At 40.3% G+C, this 22320-nt stretch overlaps 1 protein-coding gene across 10 annotated transcripts in view; it reads right to left on the bottom strand.

Annotated features, from left to right (window-relative positions):
* Positions 1 to 22320, bottom strand: part of RBMS3 (RNA binding motif single stranded interacting protein 3) — a 721470-nt gene that overhangs the window by 338651 nt on the left and 360499 nt on the right. For 9 of the 10 annotated variants that reach the window (XM_033057439.2, XM_033057463.2, XM_033057428.2 and 6 more), the window contains one exon: positions 15048 to 15217. In XM_033057439.2, the coding sequence (XP_032913330.1) occupies positions 15048 to 15217 (170 nt within the window). The remainder of the gene's footprint in view (positions 1 to 15047; positions 15218 to 22320) is intronic. The other variant, XM_033057448.2, reaches the window with a different exon arrangement.

Genomic DNA, 22320 nt, shown 5'->3' with positions numbered 1-22320 from the left:
ATTCTATCACCATCTGTTGAGGGTGGGGGTAGTGATCCTTGTCTCTGTGGGAGATATTCTGCTAATGGGCCATCCATTGAAACCAGGCGGGGCATTGTTCTTTATCTTTTCACAACCCATCCTTCCTCCAGCGAGTCATTTTCTGCTAATGGCCATTGAGCCCCACTGTGACTGATAAAATTACTTCATCCCATTGGAAGTTGCTCCAGCCACAGGGAAGAGCCCAACATTTCTTACCAAGATAAAAACAGAGGTTTTGGGATACTAAGGTAGCCCCTTTCTCCACTGGACTCCAGAGGAAAACTGGATTTCTCCACATCACCACTGGACCTCCGGAGGGAAACTGCACCTTCTACAGAACCATTGCTTCAACTGAATCACATCTGTCACTGCAAGAGGACTGCAACCACCATTTAATGGGACTGCTACCAACACCCTGCCTGACAGGGTGTCAGGTTGTACTCTGACTTTGTCAGGGTTTGGAGTTTGTTTCTTTGTAGTATTTTATTTCTATTTTAATTTCCCTAGAAAAGAACTGTTATTCCTAATTCCCATATTTTTGCCTGAAAGCCCCTTGATTTCAAAATTGTAATAATTTGCAGGGAGGGGGTTTACCTTCTCCATTTCAAAGAGAAGTTCCTGCCTTTCTCAGCAGACACCTGTCCTCCAAACTAAAACAGCAACTTCTCGTTCTTTGTCCATATATAAACCGCACCTGATTATAAGCCGCACTTTGGATTTGGATGAAAATTTTAGTCAAAATGGTGCAGTTTATAATCGTGAAATTACTGTACTCATTTCTCATATGCCTTTGCCCTTCGCTTTACTAGGGCTTGCTCCAGAGACCACAGAGATCAAGAGAAAAATCTGTGGATTTGCCCTGTTTTGCAATTTCTGAGAGCCTTTAAATGTTACTCTACGTGTAACATTCCATTTTGTAAGACAATTTCCTATGTTCAGACTTCAGTTTCTTTTTGATTCCCACATTCTTAGGACAACAGTTTCTTTGTTCAAGTTTCCATGTTTATGGTAAGTTATCTTATCTCTGGTTTAGCCTTTAATATTGAGCAGAGCCAGGAAAGAATCATCCTCTTGTTTGAGATGCAAAGGTTTATGTCTGCTTACATTTTTAAGATACACAAACATACTATTAAAAGTCTAAGAAAATATACTCTTATTAATGCTGTTATCTGAATGATGATATTTAACACCAGTTGCAGCTTAGTTCCTTTATCTCCCCTGTGAAATACCCTTTTTTCTCTCTAGGATGCTGTCATTCTACTCTCATATCAGAGTTTGAAAAAACTTTCTCCAGCTCTGCAAAGGGAACAGCAAGGCTGGATTAGAAGGAAATTCACAGCAGTGACAGTGAAGAAAACAGTGTCTGTGGTGGCGGGGGAGAGTTTTCATACCTTGGGGCCACCCAAAGTTGAGAGAGACACTTGATGTCACAGTGAAACTGATTCAGGGAAGAGACATGAAAGCATAAGAGTGGAGAATGGCAGAAAAATTCAGGCCCTTATCTAAATTCCAAACTGCACCTGCACATGGTGAGGAACACAAGGACCTGTCCACACCACAGTCATGCCAGTTTTGCAGGAGAACATGGAGCTACCTCAGCTGTCTTTGACCTGGTCCCAGGTTTCACTGCCTGATTCTAAAACACAGCAGCATCTCCAGTAGAGGCTCCTTCAGGAACTGCACACTGTGGATGTGAAATGCACACTACTGACTCAGTTCTGCATGTTTGTTCTCTGTCTAAAAGAGAAATGCACTTTAAAAATGAAATAAAAGAATCATCATTTGTTTAAACCCCAGGCAGCGTTCTCCCCAACCTCCCTATGTCCCCCATCTCTGACCTTCTCCCAAAGGATGATTTCTCGCCCACCTCTAAAATTAGTATGTTCAAGACCTGCTCAATTTTGACAAGGGGGGGAAAAAAAGCTACCTTGAACAGAAAGCCGTTTGAGTCTTCCTTTACTTTTGAAGCCTTTGTATTTTTTAATCCCTGTTCTGCCAATTTTGTCTCCCTTTTCCCTCCTCCCCTTCAGCGGAAATTTTCTACTCTTTACAAGCCTGGCTCTGTGCAGAAAATTGATTTCCCCTAGGATACAGCCATCCTACTGTTCTATGCATGGTCATTAATGACCATCCTGTTCACCACAGAGACAGACAGACACGGTGGCACTCCCCCCCAGCTCCTTAGCACAGAAAGCACACGGGGAAAAATTGTAACAGCCTCGGAGCTCAACCATACCAAGAGTTCATCATTCCCAGAAAACACCATACAAAATCCCCAAATGAACTATTACAAGAATAAAATTATTCTTGCTGGCTTCTGTCACTCTTTACTTCCACTGCTTTAGACTGAATTTTTTTTAATCTCTCCCAGGTAACAACCATTATGTAGTTTCCTCTCTCCCAGAGGAGGTATTTCCCTTCTTCCCCCACATGGGAGCAAACCCTAATCAGATGTTACTTGGGCTCACATAGGTTTTACTTGGGGACAGGCATCAGGCTATCCAAAGGCAGAATGCATTTCAGCACGGATTGCACAACCTGGCTGAAGATGTGAGAAAATACCTGGGTGCTGCACTTTTTGCCATTTTAGCTGCTTTACAGGTAATGTACTTGCTGGCTTCACCATTCCTGGGAGATCTGCCATCTCACATCTGACTGCAGTGACATTCCATCCTTGGAGTGACAGACAATTCTCCCTTTAACTCTTGCTGTCTCTGATGCCAATGGGTAAAACAAAATGACTGTACTCACAAAACTGCTGAAGCCTTCTCTATAAACATCTTGTGGATAGACTCTAACCTGACTCCCTATCTCCTCCTTGACCCATGGGGTTATTGCAAGAACTTCCCTTTGTCCCTGCTGCTACAGAGAGGTATACTGGAGGACTCAAAATCACAAGCTACATTACTAGTTTCAGCAGGACCAAAAATAAGGAAAAATATTCATGAAGCCTAAAAATGGATATAGAGCTGGCTTTTGTGGGTTCTGTTTAGTATTCAGCTTGGTTCCAGTGAATTTGCATTAAATAAACAGGAGCAGTGTCTTTAAATCAAAAGGTAAATTTTAAACAAAAGAAAACCCCTTTAGTGACTGTGATCAGGAAAAATCTCAACTCTAAAAAATAGTTCTGAAACTGGAAGAGGGCCTTAGCTACTGAACTGCAATTTGATCTAAAAAATATCAACACAGTGTATGCCTGATGCAGCACTTCATAAAAGCTGGGGTAGGGAACTGCCCAAACTAAGACATTCATATTTAAATCTCACATTGTCCAGCCACACTTTGTATATTGTGCCATGATTTCTTTATATAACTCTCAATAATTCTAGTTGATATTAACTAAAGAAATTCTCTGCACATAAACAGGACAATACATCCCACTGCAGGTCCCATAAAATCACACGCTCTGTGGAAATTTCCAAATACCTCAACACAATATGGGCGAGTTAAGGATAAAGTTTCAAGCCTGAGCTCCATAATTTCCTGTCTTTTGCTGGTCTACGCAGCCCTTTAACGTTACGTTAATATCATTTCTGCGGGTGTGATTGAATTACCCTCCACTCCTGATGCCAGCATTAGTGGATTTCTGTGTAACAGGAGAGCACGCTTTACTGCGCAAACTGTTACTAAATACCATTAAACAGAGCAGCTGCAGCCTTCCTGATAGCAGGACTGGAGGGCTACCTTGTTAGGAGGGGACAAGCACTTTACTGCTGGCACACAGCCTGAATCCCAAGAGCCCTCAGCACGTCCAATTTGCCTCCGTGTCCCCACCAGGCAGCCTGCCACAGCATATCCCTCAGGCCTGTGAGTCTGCTGGGATGCAGAAATCTCTCTCACAGGCTCAACATCCCGAGTCCTACATGATGCTGCCGTGACTTGGCAGCTTGAAAAGATCAAGATGTATTTACTTGGCGACCTTTTGGCTCCAGGTGCAACAGAGGGCTGCTAAACTGTCCACTGAGAGCATGCCTCACACACTGGTGACAGCTACTAACTAGTGACACAGTGCTTTAAAAATCCCTTTCCAAAGTCTTTGTGGAGAGATTAAAATGCCACACATACGTGAATTGAAAAACTCCACGGCAGTCTCCAAAGGGAGATTTAACAGGAGTTTCTCATCAATACCCTTGCATTGCTAACCAGCACCTACTAAGCAAATTATGAGCCTGACTACTCTGCAGACACATCTCTCTTTAGAGGAGGATTGCCTTAGAGAAGAAAGGGGCACATGAGGAGCAATGGAAAAAAGAATGAGGGAGAATGAGGAGTTTACATCTGTTCCACATAATTGGCTCACTACACACTGACAGACAACATCATCCAAGTAGTTGCAATGAGCTGTAGTTATACTTACTGCCTCTCTAATCCACCTCTTCTCACCACAAAACACCTGTATGCTGCCTGTAGAGCTATACTTGACCAGAAGCAGTGGGAGATTCAGCTGCTAGCACTGAACTAACAGCAGCCCCATGTCCTCAATGGACCATGGGAACAGCATGGCAGGGACACAGGAAGGACAAGAAATGTGGTCTTGTGATTGAGTTTATATCTAAGTTCAGTAAGAACCAACAAACACAGGAGTCTAATCAGAACTAACACTTGTAAGTCCCATTTATAAAAGAGACAGTTTTTTCCTACCATTCCATGAAAACAGAGATGGAACAGCTACAATTCCTGAAAGTGCTGATAGCATTTAACAGCTGTATCATTACAACCTGCCTCCCACATGTATAAAACCTGCTAACAGTTATGTCTGTAGTCCAATTCCTATGTTAGGCAATGACCAAAATCATGATATGAGTATAGTGCCCTGCTTTCATTTAAACCCCACCAAGGACTTGGTAATTTTCCATTTTTTTTCCACCATAGGCATCATTATTCCTTTCTATCTAGAAGCACTTGCCTTGACTTCATTTTATTCTGAGTCAAGAGATTGTCCTATATGAATCCTTCAGGTCCTTGAACTGGCTGGCTGCATGTTCATATATATATGATATATATGTTCATATATATGATAGGAATTAATTTGCTATAAGGCACTTCATTTGTTCCTAAGACACTTAATAAACTTTATATTGAAGTATTTGTGCTAAATTATTATAATTTTAAAAACTTCCTAGTCATAGTCCATTTAATTAGCAATTCTAAATTTGGTGTTGATTTAAGTAAAGCAGAGGCGATACATTAAATGTGAGTAGAGAAATTGTTAGGTATGGCTTAGATCCAAATTCCTTATTTTTAAAAATAAAGCTTTAAGGGTGCAGCAGTTCTGTCATGTTATGGGGTTTTGTTGCTCACAGCCAAGGATGGACAGGTAGACACATGACTTAAGGATAATCAAAACCTCAGAGGTTCAGAGATGAGCTTTTGACATAATGCCAGTACCAGTGTTCTGTGATCTCACAGAGTGCATGTGGCACCTCCTGACACTCCTGCTAAGACACTACTGCAGCTTTTGAGTATCACTTCTCATGCTTAGGAAAACAGATGTTCCAGTAATACATTTCATCCACATACAAACATACATAAATAAATATAATAACAAATGTTCATAAACATGAAATAATTAGTTTTAAAAACTACATTTAAATGATATTTGCAGTCCTTGATGAAATTATCCGAAGGCTGGAGAAAACTGTCTTACAATCAGATACTTAAACTGCTCCATCTATTTGGATTCTTAAAGAAAAAAATCTGAGAAGTGACTGCATAAGCGCATCTGGGAGAAAAATGGAGTAAGAGAATCAGAAAGATCCTTAATCTCATTACACCAAGAACAAACAACAAAAAATTAAGACCAGAAACTTGATTTGCAAGTGGGTTAGAAATTCTGATCAGGGAATGTGGTTAACAGGAACAAACTCTTAGCAACAGTGATAGGTTTGCTGTTGTTTTCTTATCTTCAGTTCCAGAGTGGGTGCTTTTCTGGAACACGTTCTTTACATCAAAATAAATTTCTATGTTTAGTCCAGGAACAAAAAAGGGAAATTTAAAGATCTGAATCAACCAGAAAATTATGGTAGACTATCCCTTGGTCTCTTCTGGATCTTAAATTCTATGCCTTTGTGAATAATTTTATCCCTTTTAATTATTAGTTCCCTACTATAAATAAGTTAAAAAGTTAATGTTCTTCTTGAATCAATGAATTACAGAAAATAATTGAAGTTTCATAATTGGATTATAACCCCAGGAGAATATGGAAATGCTGAACTGGGAAGTTGAAGTAAGGGAAGCATGTCCGGTTTTTTTGGGGTTTTTTTGGGGTTTTTTTGTTGGTTTTTTTTATGTGATCACCAGGCAGTAATAGCCATAAATGCTTCACTTATTACCTGTATTACACTGAAACAATAACATGCCTGTGATCCTGCAATAACTGCTATTTGAACAGACTGCTGTGCTTCCATGAAGCTTCCATGGATTTGGGTGTCTGTTGGCAGAAATCATATTTCAGACTAGGTCCCATAATTCCACACTGCAATTGCCTTCTTTGTTTTATTTAGGGATGCCCCCAGAGCTGTGGCTAGACATTCCAAGAGAACCAGAATGTAGAGGTCCCCACACTCCCTGGAACTCATGATGGGGACGCAGAAAATACATGCCCAAGACAAAGCAAACCTTTTTAGATCTCTGTCAGTTCAACATCTTTTAAAAATTAAGCTGAAAACATTCCATCATTCCTGTCTCTGTTCATAACGAGGCAAACAGAAAAACCTCTGACGTAGTTGCAGCAATTCTAAGAAATTCCTTCTATAGTGAACATCTTTAAAAAAAAATTAAAGCCTTTGCAGTTTGTAACACAAATCTAGTAGCAACACTTGTCACACAAATAATTCTGGGAAGTTACCAAATACTTGGAATGAAGGACATTGCATGCTACATAGCACAGAGCTCTTGTCGATGCTTGTTTGGAATGGTATGAGAAAGTCTTGTGGCTGAACACAATGACATTTTTGTTTTCGTGCTGATAATATTCAATAGCTTTGCCACCAAAGTTGGCCTGCCGCTTCCCCTTGCATAGAAATTGCAGGCATGCACTAAGGTTTTTGCCATTAGCTGGACGCAGTGCCCAGGTTATTCTCGGTTTGAGGAGCGGGGTAGTTAAGCACAGTTGGTATTGTTTTCTTCCAGCAAAGCTTTAGGACAATGTCGTTCTCAAACAGAGCAGAACATTATCTGCGTCATACCTTCAAGGAAAAGGTTACAGAAACATTTCTGCTACACAAATGTCAGAACATGAACAGCATGTCTCCATCTCCTCTCAAAAGCTGGTGGCTCCTAAGGAGTGTAAACCACATGCCAGTCACAGAACTTCTGTCTCCACTCTCTGCACATGTAAGACAGCAACTGGCTCTGCTCTCCCACTGCTGCCATGAACTCTCAAAGGATATGAGATCAGAAAGACACACTGAACCTGACACCATGGAATTTAGGAGAACAAACACCAAAAATGCAGACAAATCTAAAACACATGGATAAGCTTCAAAACAGAAGAAATAAAGATAACCAGAACTTCTACTGCCACTAAAAAACACCCCAACAAAACCCCACTATGACTTAAAGGACTTAAAAGCAGTGAAGCGACCTTTATCAAACCAACAGCATTTCAACCAGCCCCCTCACTGGAAAACAGAAACCAAGCATCAGAGTGTTACAAGACACCTTAAGGGGCTGAAAAACTCAGACTGTTCAGAGAATCCATGGTTATGACAGCTCTTTCACAGAGAACATCCACATTACACACACAGACACGTCCCACAGACTTATATGGTGGAGAGCATGTCTGTTCTTTGGACAGTTTCTGGCCAGGAGCCCTTTCAATTAGCTACATCAGTAGCCTCATAAATGGATGGTGATGCAACAGTTGACTGGCTGCATAAAAAATATGCTGGAGAAGTGGAGAAAGAAAGAGGACAAGGAAAGACTGGAAACATACAGAACAGGTTAAAAGAAGCTCATTAACTGTGTTGCCCTCCTATCTCAACATCCCTCCTGCACAGTAAGCAAAACAAGTGGCTTCTATGGTCATGCCCTTCATGCTGCTACAGAAAACTCAATACTTCTGAGTTCTCTTTCTAGTTGAGTTTTTTTTTTCTTTCTTTCTTTTTTATTCCACAAGGACTTTAATTAAAATTCATCAGAAGAAATATTTTCAGCAGCACTGTCTGAAAATGCTGCCTCCTCCTGTATCTTCCATTAAATCAGGTTCATCCAAGTTGAAAGGAGATGAGAAACTCTCACTGACACTCTGTCACACTCCAGTGAAAAGACAGGCACATTCAAAACAGAAGAGAGTGCAGGTGCTCATTTATTACTTTACGCAGATTATTTTTCTGCCTTTCTTCCTGACAATGGGAACCTTCACATCCCAGATGGAGCTCTCTGTAGTGCTGTGGGCATTTGCTGACCTAAAGTTTTGTTTTCCCTGATGAAAGAGGCAAGGTAAGAAGAGGATTGGTTCATTGCCTACTAAGGCAGCTTTAATGTTTGTTTCTAACAATGGAAGACACGTGGGGATTACTTCAATGGGAATAAATGTACAGATAATTTTTCAACTATATCAGGTAAAGGAGAAAAAAACCTGTTCACATCCATGTCCATATTTACACACTGCAAAAATATAATAGTCATATAAATGATTGCAAAACTGCAAAGCAACTGATTTCAGAAATGAAGATGTTGTTCAAAGGAAAGACAAGGTCACTGCCTTGCATCATTTCAGACCTAGAGAGTAATCCCACAATGTTTCTCATAGCACTGATAAGCATCATCACTATAAAGATGACTTCAATGCAAAAATTAACAAATCATGTCCACAGCATCAGGTTTCTCTGCTTTTATGCCTACTTTATGCATCCTTAGCATTCACCATTTGGCCTCTGATCAAAAGCATTTTGTCTTAAAAAAATTAACCCTCTTTCCCCATCCAGCCCCTCTCAATAAACACTGGAAAAGTCCATGATGTAAAGAACTTGAGAAGAATACAGATTTCTCCAATCTAATCCATCAGCATGTTTTTCTCTGGTCTGGAGACACAAACATTAACAAATGAGAGGAATGTACTCATGTAGTTCCCTCCTTGCTTTCTATCAGAATATTAGTCCAGTGAGGTGCTTGGTCCAGCAGTACACCCTTCTTAGGACTTTGCTTTTACTTGGAATAACAAAGAAAATCAAGGGGAGGGGAGAGGGGGAGCTTGGGGTTTTTTCCCCTCAAGTGTGGGCATTTCTTTAGCTCCCGTGAAGACTGATCTCTTCAGCAGATTTCACAGCCATTCCCAGTTCTCATATTACCAGGATACACTGAACCAAAATACCCACCAAGATTTTAAGCAGGAACTACTCCCTGTGATACCACATGGTTCCTATATGAGCTAATCCCACTGAATGAGTGCTCTCACCTTCATGCCCTCTCAGTCTCTGCTATATAACAGAGCAATGGTGTCAGCTGATAGCAATTACAGGAGGTTGTGGTTCTGTTTGAATTAATATGGAAGACAGAGTGCACATGGCTTTAAAATACAAAATGTTACAGCATACAATAAATTCCTTTACCACTCCAAAGATACTTGTTAAAAATGGAGAAGTCCGTAAGTCTCAGATAGTTTGGGTTTTGTTTTCACCAGGGCTGGGATGAGAACATCAGTTTACACTGGGTACAAATTTTGTCTGACTTCATTGTGGAATAGATTTACTGCAGAGATTGTTTTGGTCTTTTTGGTCCTAAGCTCACTATGGTAATTGTATTTTGGTTAACCTTTATTTTATCTACAGTTCACAGTAATTATTTTTAATTGACATTTTAATGCAGTAACAAACAGGAAAGGAAGAGAATTTACTTTCCCCACACTTTCACTTCATCAGATAATATAATATAATATAATATAATATAATATAATATAATATAATATAATATAATATAATATAATATAATATAATAATAATATAATATAATATAATATAATATAATATAATATAATATAATATAATATAATATAATATAATATAATATAATATAATATAAGTCTCATTATTTAAACAAAAATAGTCAGGAATGTGTGACTCTTGCTGCCTTAACACATGGCAGGAACGACCATCATGAACTTGCTATAAGGCTTGGTCTGATGGAAATGTTGCACTTATTGCAGCTTTCAATGAGACAACATATCCTGAAAGGCACCTTGAACCTCTCTGAAACCTCAATGAACTCGGTCTTTTTCTCTGAGGGCAAAAGGAATGCACACAGTTCATTTCAAAAATAGTCTAGAATTTAAGTAAATTAATGTGTGACTTTTCAATTGATAACCTCAGTTTACATTAGCCTTGGGACTAACCCTTGAGTAGAGCCTAAACAGTGACAGACTGAATATTTATTCAGACATTCCACAAGACAAAACCAAGGACATTCAAAATTAAACAAGAGGCTAAAATCTCATACTTGATGAATAGTCAAGGAGTGAATTGGGATACCTTCAGACAAAAGAGAAATTTTAAAAAACCAAAACAAACCAAAACAAATAAAACAACCAACCCCACTAACCCAAAACAACCCCAAAACACTGAATAATCTGCTCAAAAGTATCAATCTAGAAGTTATTTAGAGAAAGCAACACTCATGGAAATCATCATGCAGCAGGGATTTCCCATACCTGGAAAAACTCAGAGAACTCTGTCCCATCTTCCTCAAGAGTTAGCCTGAGCAGCATACAGATTTACTCTCTTTAGGTTTAGATATTTTTATTATTGTTGTTGCTTTAATTAATTAAATAGGCCTTTTGATTTTACCCTGGAACACAAAGAAGTCAAGATGACCGAATCAAGATGGACAGAGATTATCTTTTGAATACACGTCAGTGTCTTAACTGTGCAATGCCGAAGGCTTAGGTTTTAGCCAAATGCTGGAGTTTCAAGCCAACTTTTCAAAATGACTTGGGGAGGAGGAAGAGATATAAAATAACTCTTTTCCCAAGTTTTTTTCCCTTCTGCAAAGCTTATTTAACATTTTAAAAAATTTTGGGCCTAAATCTGCTTCAGTGCAAAAATGTAAGAACAAGCAGAAATACCAGAATCTTGAGAATCAGACTGACTTCTTTAAATTAAATATGTTTTAAAATCATAAAGCTCAGATGTTTAGTCTGTGAGTGAGATTTCTTTCAACTTATCTTCACCATGATGCAGTTAGGAAGAACATGTGCCTAGTATAATAATATATTATTCATGTGTGCATGTTTTTAAGAAGATCTTGGAATTCTTCTGGTTAAAATATAAGACAATGCATGAAAATTAAAGTGCCAGATTATAAATATTTCAAAGATAATAATTTATAATTTGCTTGTACAATGACATACCATGCAAATTTCTCTGTCTATAATGTTACATTTTAAGGCTGATTATCTTCCATTTTGATGAAAAGCATATTTTGACTGGACAGATACACATACAATGGCATACACCACTGCAGCAGCAGAGAGTGTGTAGCTTTGAGAAATAAATTGTAACTATGTAATACTTACTATTATCTCTATGAAATATGTAAATATTTAAACTTTAGACTAATAAGTTTTGATGATCAGTATAAATGCAGATAGGTATAAAGCCTCTTTTTTGTAAGAACCTCAGAAAAGTTTACAAGGCGCCAAGGTCTGTTTTTGGAAGTTCCTTTACTCAGGGTTTGTGAAAATCAAGAAGACGATGCATACACAAAAGAACAACAGTCTTGTTTGCTTTAACACCTTTACTCTTTTTAGATGTAACTTTTGAAAGAGCTACTGTATAGAGTCCCAAAAGATACAGTGCAACCTAACAGCTCCCTACAGCAAAAGCGAATTTGATGAAATTCTGCTGGACACATGTTAAACCAACTACTGAGGATCAGAACCACACAAAAAGAAAAATCTTCCAGTAGCAATTTTTTTTTCATTTACTCAGCTACTGTACAGCCTATGATGACTTGTTTTCCTTTAGTTATATGAACAGTTTGACAGATTACTGTGACAAGGTTACTCTCAAATTGATAAAAGGTTTGATAGTGTCGGAACATTTGTCAGAAATGTCTCACATCACGTGTAATGGACTCTGCACTTCAAGCATCACTGGTACTCCACTCTGCTGTTTTCTATTTAGTGTGCAATGCACACCAACAAAAACATACAGCAGAAAGACAGAAAAGCAGGCAGAATTCATCACAGCAGCCCCATACTTTATCAAACAATTCTGATTAGGGTCTCTCTTCCTTAACCCATCTCATAAAATGTAATTAAATGAAAAACTTTACACATGACTTGAAGGGTGGCCTCCCTTGGAACTGAACCTGAAAATGGGATGGGATGATAATGTGCATAAACATAAGTGTTTCCAGCATTTCCTGTACTACTGAAAGAGAAATATTGTGGGTTTAGAACATTATTCCTTAGCCTGCCAAATGTAAGACATTAGAAGTGATAGTTGTACTGCTAGCAGCCTTGTCCCATGCTAGAGCAGAGGAAATGGGTTCAGAAGGGCTCATTTTAGGCACTGGCAGCTAGCCTATGGGAACTAGTGTGCTGGACATAAGCCAGCTTTGGTGAATACTTCCCTTAGATACAGCTCTCCAAAAATATTGTACTACAAAATAATAATACAGTTTATGGATTGGAATTAAGGTTTTCACTTCACATCTTGCAGCAAAAGATGCTAATATTAGGCTCTGTAGGAAGCCTAGGAGCCAGAACCTTGTGCTCATTTGTAAATATCTGTTCACATGAAGGCTTTAACGTCTGGCGAAGCCCAGCCACACAAGTTACAAGAGAGCTCTACAGAGGACATTTCTGAGCAGAAAAATCCTTCCTGTTCATATAGCAGCAGACAATTGGGTTTGGTTTTAGTGGGTTTTTTGGGGAGAAGGATTGGGTTTGAGGGTTTTTTTGGGAGTGGACAGGTGTAGAGACAAGGGCTTTGGACCTTTATCTACCTCTACTGTGTAACCACCTGCAAAGGTAAAGAAAATATCTTGCAATATATTACTTAGAATCTTCACACTGCTGTCATGAGCAAGAGTCTCTGAGATTGCTTAAAAAGTCACTGACAAGAGTATTAGCAAAAGCGAGATTTAAGCATTTCTGAGATCACACAGTAGCCTGTAAAGGAAGCGGGGGGAATGCACCACCACAGCTGCCTGTACAAATTCTTATATTTTTAAATGTTTAAGTTTCCCTATATTGTCTTTCTCTTCCGCTTTGATAAATTCTTTTAATTTTCTGGGAAAAAAAAAATCAGAGGAACTATCTTCTCCTTATTGACATTCAGCCAAAGGATAGAAAAATCAGCAAAATGAGTGTCAGCGTTTCTCTTAAAGAGCATCTGTTCATACAGGAACCACAACAAGACAAAGCCCTCTAATCTTATATCAGATTAAGTTTAGTGGAGCACATTAAAAATTTTGCCACAGTGCTAAAAGGAAGCTTTCAGATACTTGATGTGTACTTCCAATATGCATACAAGGGGCAGGGACACACTCTCTGAACTTCATGATTCAAGTATCACTGTTCACACCACAGCCTCATACCACAATGGCAGCACTTAAGTACCAAAGCTGTGAGGTTCCTTTAGGAATAGTTAGTTCAGTCCTGATCAGCTGAAAGCATTTATGTGAACGGCAGAAGGGCCAGACTGCAAGAAGGAAGATGTATCACAAACCAGCTTTTTTAATGTCAGCAGACTACAGTCTATTTATATCTTCTGAGGATCTGGCCCTTGAACTGGGATTACCTGTGACTGTCACATGTGGAAGTGTCAATGAATGTAGTTTGTACAAATGTCAGAAAGGTACACTCACATTTCAGCTTGGGTGAATACGAAACATCACCAGCACACTATTCTCCTGTGAACAGTGAGTCAGTTCTTCCCACAGAAGCTTTAATAGCGGAAAGTCACAGGGAAGAGTTTCAAGCTCACTCAAGTCCAGGCATCACTTCAGTAAGACTGCTAGCTCCTGTCCTGGCCAGTCATGCCCACATAGAGTGTACTCGGGGAAGCCTTTCAGGATTTTTGATCAAAATAAGGAAAGGCATGATGTCATAAAATTGGAAAAAAACCCACTAAATTGTTACTCCTATTGCAAGCTTCAAAACAGTCATTTGAATTCAGGTCTGTAGATCAGTCCCAGACTGTTCCTTACTTTACCAAATTTCATTTATTGATACCTATTTGAAAGGCTGATTTTTGATTACAAAATACAGAGATTTTGGAATAGATGACTCTATGGCAAAAGCAGTGCAGTTCTGCATCATTATGCTAAATTCCACCATGGTGATCTCCAGCTGGAATCTCAAACTGGATTATTCCTCTCCCACACATCATCAATAATAACCAAGCCTTTGGAATTCCAATCAGGTTGTCATTTCATATTGTCCACCATATTTAGTCAAGAGAAGAAGGGAAGAAGAGTGCAATGTTTTAGAAAGTAGTTCTTTTGATGATGCACAAAGAGGAAAGAGGTTCTTTATGCCACCTCTTGGTTTTAACAGAAATAAAACACAATAAAACAATCTTTATCAGTACAGTCTGCAAATATGACTCTCAAGATGATGTTAATTATATGGCTACAAGGCCACCTTCAGTGAGTTTCATACTTCTCAATCTTTGAGCCCAGCAATGTGACACAGCAATCATAAAATGTAATAAATGATTGAGAGAGGAACACCCATGTTGTGTTTTGCACTGGATTGTGATTCACAGATCATTATAACTATAAAATCTGTAATTAGGGAGGTTTTCCTGACATGCAAATTCTCCTTTTAACATAAGAAATCAACCAGATTAGAGCAAACAGAAGTCAATGTGAAGGCCCTCACCTCTCTTCCTCTAAACTCATTACCCAAAGGTTTTTAGCAGGCATTAATTAGCCGTTCACACTAAAAGAAAAACAGTCAACCTTCAAGTGCAGGAGGCTTCTGATGCCTTTTAGTGGCCACACCAGTGTAAGCAGGAAGGCCAGCTCAGACATCTTCCTAGAGCAAGACCCTGAGTATTTATTTGAAGGGCACTTACGGCTGGCACAGCTTGATAAGGTCCTGGTCGGTGGTGCCGGGTGGAAGGCCTCGAATGTACAGGTTGGTTTTACTCAACTGCTCTCCGCTGCTGTTGTTGCTGCTGTTGTTGCTGCTGTTTGTGCTGGGGCTGGGAGGAGCCATGGGGTGGGGAGCTGGTGCATAGGACTGCTGGAAACAGAGCAAAACAAAAAGGCTGTTACTGGAAAAGGCAAAATAGCGTGGCAGAAGCCTGTGCTTTACCTAGGTAAATCCAGAACTCTGCTATGCTTGTCCTACCCTCCCTGACCACTTCCAGCTGCCCACTCCTATGGCACCTGTACCCACTCCCAGCCAGCAATGCCTTTGAAAAAGCAAAACAGGACCAACCAACATTTTGGGTTCAGCCATAGCTATGAAATGCATTATCCTACTATACTTCTTAATTTGGAATTAAAGTACAGTAATTTCACAAATACAAGCCGCAGCAATTTGACAAAAATTTTGGTGGAAACCCGGAAGTGCGGCTAATAGTCGGGGGCGGCTAATATGTGAATAATTTTCTGACATTTACAAGCCCAGACGTGCCAGCCAGAGTGCCGAGCCAAGCACCTGCCAGTAAAAGCCGGCATTCCGCGATTGTTACAGTGTTACTGTGTTGCCCTGGCTCCCTGTGGGCAGCACGGGGGGCGGGGAGAGGGGCGGGAGAGCTCTCTTCTTTCCTCCTCTGCCGCAGCCCAGAGGAGGACGGGTGGGGGAGCGCGCCGCCATTGCCGTGGTTCGGGGAGCCGACGGGGGCCCCGCACAGCCATTGCCGCGGCTCGGGGAGGAGGTGGGGTGCTTTGTCCGCGCCCGCCGCCGGCGCCACGGGCGCGGGAAAGCTCCGTCCCCGCCTGCCGCCGCTGCCGTAGGAGCAGGGGAAGCTCCGTCCCTGCCTGCCACCGCGGGGCAGCGCCGATCCGGGGTGACCGAGCCCAGTGGCAGCGGCGGCCGGCCCCGAGCGGCAGCACCGGGCTGGGCCACCTGGCCCCGTCAGCAGTCCCTAGCGGGCTGAGCCTGCACAGCCTTAGCTCAGCCAGTAAACCCCGCCCTCCCGCAGTTCTGTTACTAATTGCACGCGGGTCCTCGCTGCGAACGACAGAGCGGCTTATATTCGGGTGCGGCTTATTTATGGACAAAAACCGAAATATTTGCCAACACCCAGAGATGCGGCTTATACTCAGTGCGGCTTGTATTCGTGAATTTACTGTAGCTAGATCACAAAATGAAGCTCTGGAATGAAATATACTCAAGGAGTAACTTGCATTGAAGAAAATAATTAAACACAGTCTGCTCTAGGAGTACGCTAAAACACAAATAAAGAGTATCTAGCCAAAGGTACAGAAGCTGGTGCCAGAAGCCAAGTTAGTCTTTTCTAAACATGAGGAGCACCCAGCACACACACAGTCAGGTGGCAGAGGGTTTGCTAGGCTAGGAGAGGAAAAAAATTCCAAAGCAGCCTGAAAACACTCTGTTGTTACGGATATCTTTCGCAATAGAGAAACAGGGTTTGGAAAAGATGATCAGGCAAGACCTTCTGCTCTCAAAATCATACCCACTTCTGAACAACCACAAACCACACACAGCAACTGAGAGATATTGCTTAAGAAGGGAGGCATTCTCACAGGGAAAAAAAGCATTCTCCCCGAACTCACTGGTAAATACATGCTGTGAAAAAAAGACACCCAGAGGCTAGAAAAATTACCTAAATATCTCTGATCTGAAGCAACAACTGGGAATTTCAATTGCTGCAACCATCCCTGGCTCTCTGACCACTGGAGTGTTTACTCACAGCACAGGGTGCTTGCCAGGAGAACAAAGGAGCGATGGGAAGGAGGAGGCCATCCTGTCACCACTGTGACCTATGCGGAAAAGTTGAAATCTAGGGGAGAACTTGCAGGAACTGGAAGGTCCTGAGGACCAAGCTCCAGATGGGCAGCCAGGAGAACTGGAGTCAGAGCTCCAGGAACGTAACTGCATGCTGAGAGAGAGAAAATCCCATTTCCACAACCCGGTCAGCACATTCTGCTAGCTTTATGTGTAGTGACAACAGCAGGTAAATGTTGGACCAATGCTAAGTTAACCATGCTATGCTAATGGACTAATAAAAGCAAAACATCTGCAATTTTCATTATAGCAGCAATGACACTTTAGTGACTTCTAATATGCTTGTTCTGCATTTAGGTCTCGAACAGAGAAAATATTTAAGTCTGTGAGTAATTCTGATCATGCTAATCAACTGCCCCTTTAATGTCAGTGGCTCTACTTTAGTGCTTATAATTATGCATACACTAAATCACAGTCTTGGAAGATGGATGTTTCTAAATTAGTAGCTCTAAACTTGTTCAAACAAGTCCCTTTGTTAAGTCCCTTATTTAAAGGAAGGAAAAAATAAAAGTTGGAGAATGTAAGAGGAGCATCAATGACAGGTAATGATCAGACATTTCAATGAAATAAATGCCACACTTGCACAGATGCCTTTCCTCCTGGTCACCTCCTTCCTTCTTCCCAGTACTCCCATTTAAACCAGGAGAGAGGGAACATAGCACCAAGTTTCAATACATCAGAATTCCCCTGCAATCTCACCTTGTTGTAATGTGACACAAGTAGGAGCCATTAAAAGAAAAAGTACTGGCTTTTTAGTGTGATCACTATGCTAGCAAGTAATGACATTCACTCTCATCTCCAATAAAAAAGAAAGGGCAATAAGCTCTCTTCCCCAAGTCTCTGCACAGATACTTTTGCTGACAATCAAAAGCACTTAATGCATACGGATCATATTTCTCTGCACACACATTTTATCACTGGGTAATCCCCACCCACTCAAGCTTCAATGTCATTCCCAGAAATAGAGAGCTGAAGCAGCAACCTTGAGTACCAGCATAGGCAACCTCAAATGAGCCCCAACACTGGGGACACATCTTGGAAATCAGCTCCATGCCATGGCCACGGCCCAGCTGGATAACACTGCAGGCAACACTAACCTCTATTAAATACATAGGCATCTACATATTATAATATCCTGTTTGAAAGCACATTTGAATCTCTGTGCACTGCAGGGCCATGGAAGAAGCAGGTATGACTGTGTATAAATGTTGGACTTTAATATATCAAGAGGTCAGGAAATATTCCATGGTAGTCTTGCACATTTTAAGCACTGCGAAGGTTAAATAAAAAAGACAAACAGAGGTTGAAGTTACATTCTTACCTCTTCACCCTACACCTCCCAGATTACCGTGCACACTGAATGCACATAAATGATGTAAAGCAGTGAAAGATCTTTCCATAAGGCAATGAAGTGCTATGCACTTTAATTAATTATTATTATATATGTCTTAGCAGGGGATAATGAATAAATGTCCTATTCTCACACCAACTTAATAAGCAAGAAAAAAAAAAGTGGAAATTTACTTTTGAAATACAAAGAGCAATTTTCATTCTATTACAAGATCTTTATCCTCACAGAGAGGAAAACACTGGGGGCCTAATGCTAATTTCAGCTTAAGACATTTTATCCCTCTCAGCCAGCTGAAAGGGGATGTAGAAGTGAACAAGAATCACATTTACACCTATTTTGAGGCCACAGCTATTCAAAAAAAAAGAGAAAAGAAGTCCTCAGTATACAGAGAATGAGGCCATACAACAGGCTGTCCCTCAAGTAAGAGCTGCTCAGACAACAGGCACACTTGGATGCCTGGGTTCACAGCAGTATCCTTGGAGATGCTTTAAGGGTGGGCAGAGAGGCAGCCACACTCCACTTTGGGGGATGCTGATCTTCTCAGCCCAGCAAACACTGCTACACTTCAAACCCTCTTCACTAATAAATCTCAGCCAGAGCAGCCCACAGTAATTTCCATGCATATCCAGTACCCCAGAATACCATCTGCAGAAAGATTACCAAATTGCCTGTACTGAGACTGATGACATCTTCTGGTTGGTTGCCAGACTAAAAGCTTCAGGTCAGAAAAAAGCTTCTAATTCTTGTTTCCTGAGCTGCTGAGTGTATGACTGATGGTAGAAGTATGCACTTTGCCTCTAAATGAGCAAAGGATCTGGTTTGGTAATTGCCAAGAGTGAAAGGAATGACCGGTAACCTAATGGTGAACCCAGATATGGACCTCTTGGTACAGGATTCTGGATGATGCCAAAGTGGGGCACTGTCTGAGGAACCACCTGCACACTGGGAAATTTGTGCCTTGTTCAGATGTTGGACCCATCCATGGCTGAGGGCAAAGCACTTCTCTGCCTTGACAGCTAGAAGGAGCATCACTGTCAAGACTGGTTCAAAACACCCTAACAGTTGTGCAAATCTGGAAAAGAGGTTTTGCCACCACAACCAAATAAAGGAACCTGCACCTCTAAGGAAAAAAAAAACAAACAGGTAAAAGCAAAATTTTTCACTTCAAATGAGAGCTGGAATTCAGAGCTGGATTTGCTGTTAATATTTCACATAACCTATGCAACCAACTCATTTTTCAATTCTCATACTTCATTATTCAGTGGAGAGTGTGTGGGGAATGAACTGGTTTGTAGATCATTCCAAGCAGCTTATTAATTTAGCATGGATGGCTAATAGGATTTGTTTTCATCTTTGAAAAATGAATGAAATTTCTCCTTTTTCATTATTTAAAAGTGAAAACATTTATGTGCTAATTCTTATCCATTCTCAGGAATGCACCCTTCTGCTTAAACCCTACAGTTCAGTTCTAGGAAACAAAGTGTCCCATGAAACTGCACACAGCTAAGCATGAATAATGAGATACACCTTGGTTTTTCTAATAACCCAGAAATGCTGAACCAGGAGCCTCTCAGATATTAAATGAACAATGCTCCTCCTTCCAACATCCAACCTCCTTACACAAGAACAGTATTTATCTTTCCATGGTAACCAAGTACTCTTAGGTAGTTTTTCACTAGTTGCAAGCTTAGACTAAAGTATTTTCCTTCCAAAGCAAAACACTACTTAAAAAGACAAATTTCAAATATTTTTCACATACAATTCCTTTTGGATGGGAATCACAAGCCCCAGATGCCAAGTTGTAGAGTCTGCTTTATTAGCAGCAGCTGGCTCCTTGGCAGGCTTCTGAGGCGGTCGGGCTTGTGGTTTTGGAGTGGCCTCAGAGCCTAGGATGCAGCTGAACAGCTAAGCTAATGGACTAGCCAATTTGTTTGTAGTCACCTTTGGCTATCCCAGATTTGTACTCTTTTATCCACTTGAAAGCGAGGTCTTGGAAAGATTCCCTATTAACACCGATATGTTGACTTTTCCTATCATAGTTCATATTTTGTATGAAAAAATGAGTACAACACACAGTCCTACATTAAAACGTGTGTTATTTAAGCAATTGTGAACACACACTATCAATTTCTCTCTGAATGAAGTGTTTTCCAGCTGCTAGATTCATCTAAGTGCCCAATTACAACACAATTTCCTTCACTCCCAATTGAGAAAAATAAAATAAGACAAAGTAAATACAAATAAATTGTGCAAATTCCCCTTTACAGCTCACATTAGGAAAACACTGTTCTCTCTACATCCTACTGTACAAAGGAGTAATGTTTGAGAGCTGTAGAGTTCTTACCAGCCAATTATAGAGAGGATGAGAGGACACCACCAAACTTTTGTCTGTTGATGGGATTTTGGAGCTGAGTGAACAGAAAATCTATTAAGCAAAAGACACATCATCACAGCTGAAGAGAAAGCAGAGCAGTAAGGGAAATACAGGGGGGAAAAAAATAGATCAAAGTAACAGCAACTCTCCTGCCTTTGGTTTGCTTCCTCAGTGAGGAGCAGCACCAGAAGGTAAACTGCATTTCTCATCCGTAGACAGGTCGAACAGAAAAGTGAATAAAAGATGAACACTGAAGTGGGCAACACAGACACCTCATGTATTTTAGAAAGGCTGCAGTCAAGGGAACAGGAGTTATAATTTTCTGCCTGAGTCTGTAGGGCATTCACTGCTTTTGCAGAATCCAGCCATGACTATTGCCTTTCTCCCATCTGGCCAATGAAGGCCTGGAAGACAGCTGCTTTTGGATGCTTCTCTACATAGTCAGGTCTTTCCCTAGACATATAAGAGAAAATAAACAGATGTAAAAGAGTCTGAGTTTTCTAACCCCTCTGTACAGTAACAAAGCTTCCTACACTGTTTGTGCAGAAGCAACAACTCACCTCTTGGCAACATTTTCAATTTGTAAAGGAATGGCATGTGAAAACGTGAGTAAACTCAGAAGATGAACACAGACAATAAGGTTCAAAGTCTATTCCCTCACAGTTCTTTCAATCAAGAAAACCAGAACACACCTCAGGAGGATTTTGATTTCTCTGAATTCCTTCCAAGGCCTTTAAAAGTGATTTGCTGGATACAAGAAGGCCAGTGAGTCAGAGCTGCCGGGTTACACTCTCTGTACCACAAAATCACTGCGCTACTCCAAGCAAGTCATTTAAGTTCCTTACATCTCAGTTTACTAATGTGTAATGATTCTTCCTTAACTTCTTAAAGCATATATAATGCTCTGTGATTACTAGATGAAAGACACTACTAAGAATTGCAATATTACTTAAAGATGGGGAAAAATATTAAAGTCTAACTTAATAACTAGAGCTAAATCTAATTCTTTTGCAGATAAAAAATGATTTCTGCATGCAATGATTTTGCTATTCTGGATCTAAACTGAATGACTGAAATAATTTAAAATAATAAAATACCAATCATATTAGTTTTGTCATTAATAATTTTTAATTTAAAAACAAACTTCAAATTATGTGTTCACAGGGCTATTGTAATTGTAATGTATGCATTGAACTTACTTTATTCCAAATGATATCTTTATTACAAGGGAAAAAGGTGTAATTGTGTTTTGTGTACCATTTAATTTCACACAGGGAAAAAAAAGGTCATTTTGGGGAAATGGAAATTATGAAAAAAGTCCCAACCTAGTCCTCTAACAGACACAGTAGTCATTCAAAAGATTGAAACTGGGATTTGATGGATCCGTAAGATACTTTCAGATCTTTGCTTTGCTTTGCAGACAAAGCTGTTGAAATCAGTAGGCTAAATACTCCTGAGGCTTGCAATTCCCTTGAACCTGGCACACAGCATTAAAGATCTATACAATGAAAGCGCAGGCAAAACTTGGCTCCATTTTCTCTACTCCAAAATACTTCTCTTCCAAATCATGACTGCGCAGATTTTAGCATTTTATAAATCTTTACAGGTAGACAATACAGAGAAATCAAGGCATCAGTAGGAAGA

Source organism: Catharus ustulatus, chromosome 1, assembly GCF_009819885.2.
Source record: "Catharus ustulatus isolate bCatUst1 chromosome 1, bCatUst1.pri.v2, whole genome shotgun sequence".
NCBI classification, from domain to species: Eukaryota; Metazoa; Chordata; class Aves; order Passeriformes; family Turdidae; genus Catharus; species Catharus ustulatus.
This window is presented reverse-complemented; position numbering and strand designations above follow the sequence as displayed.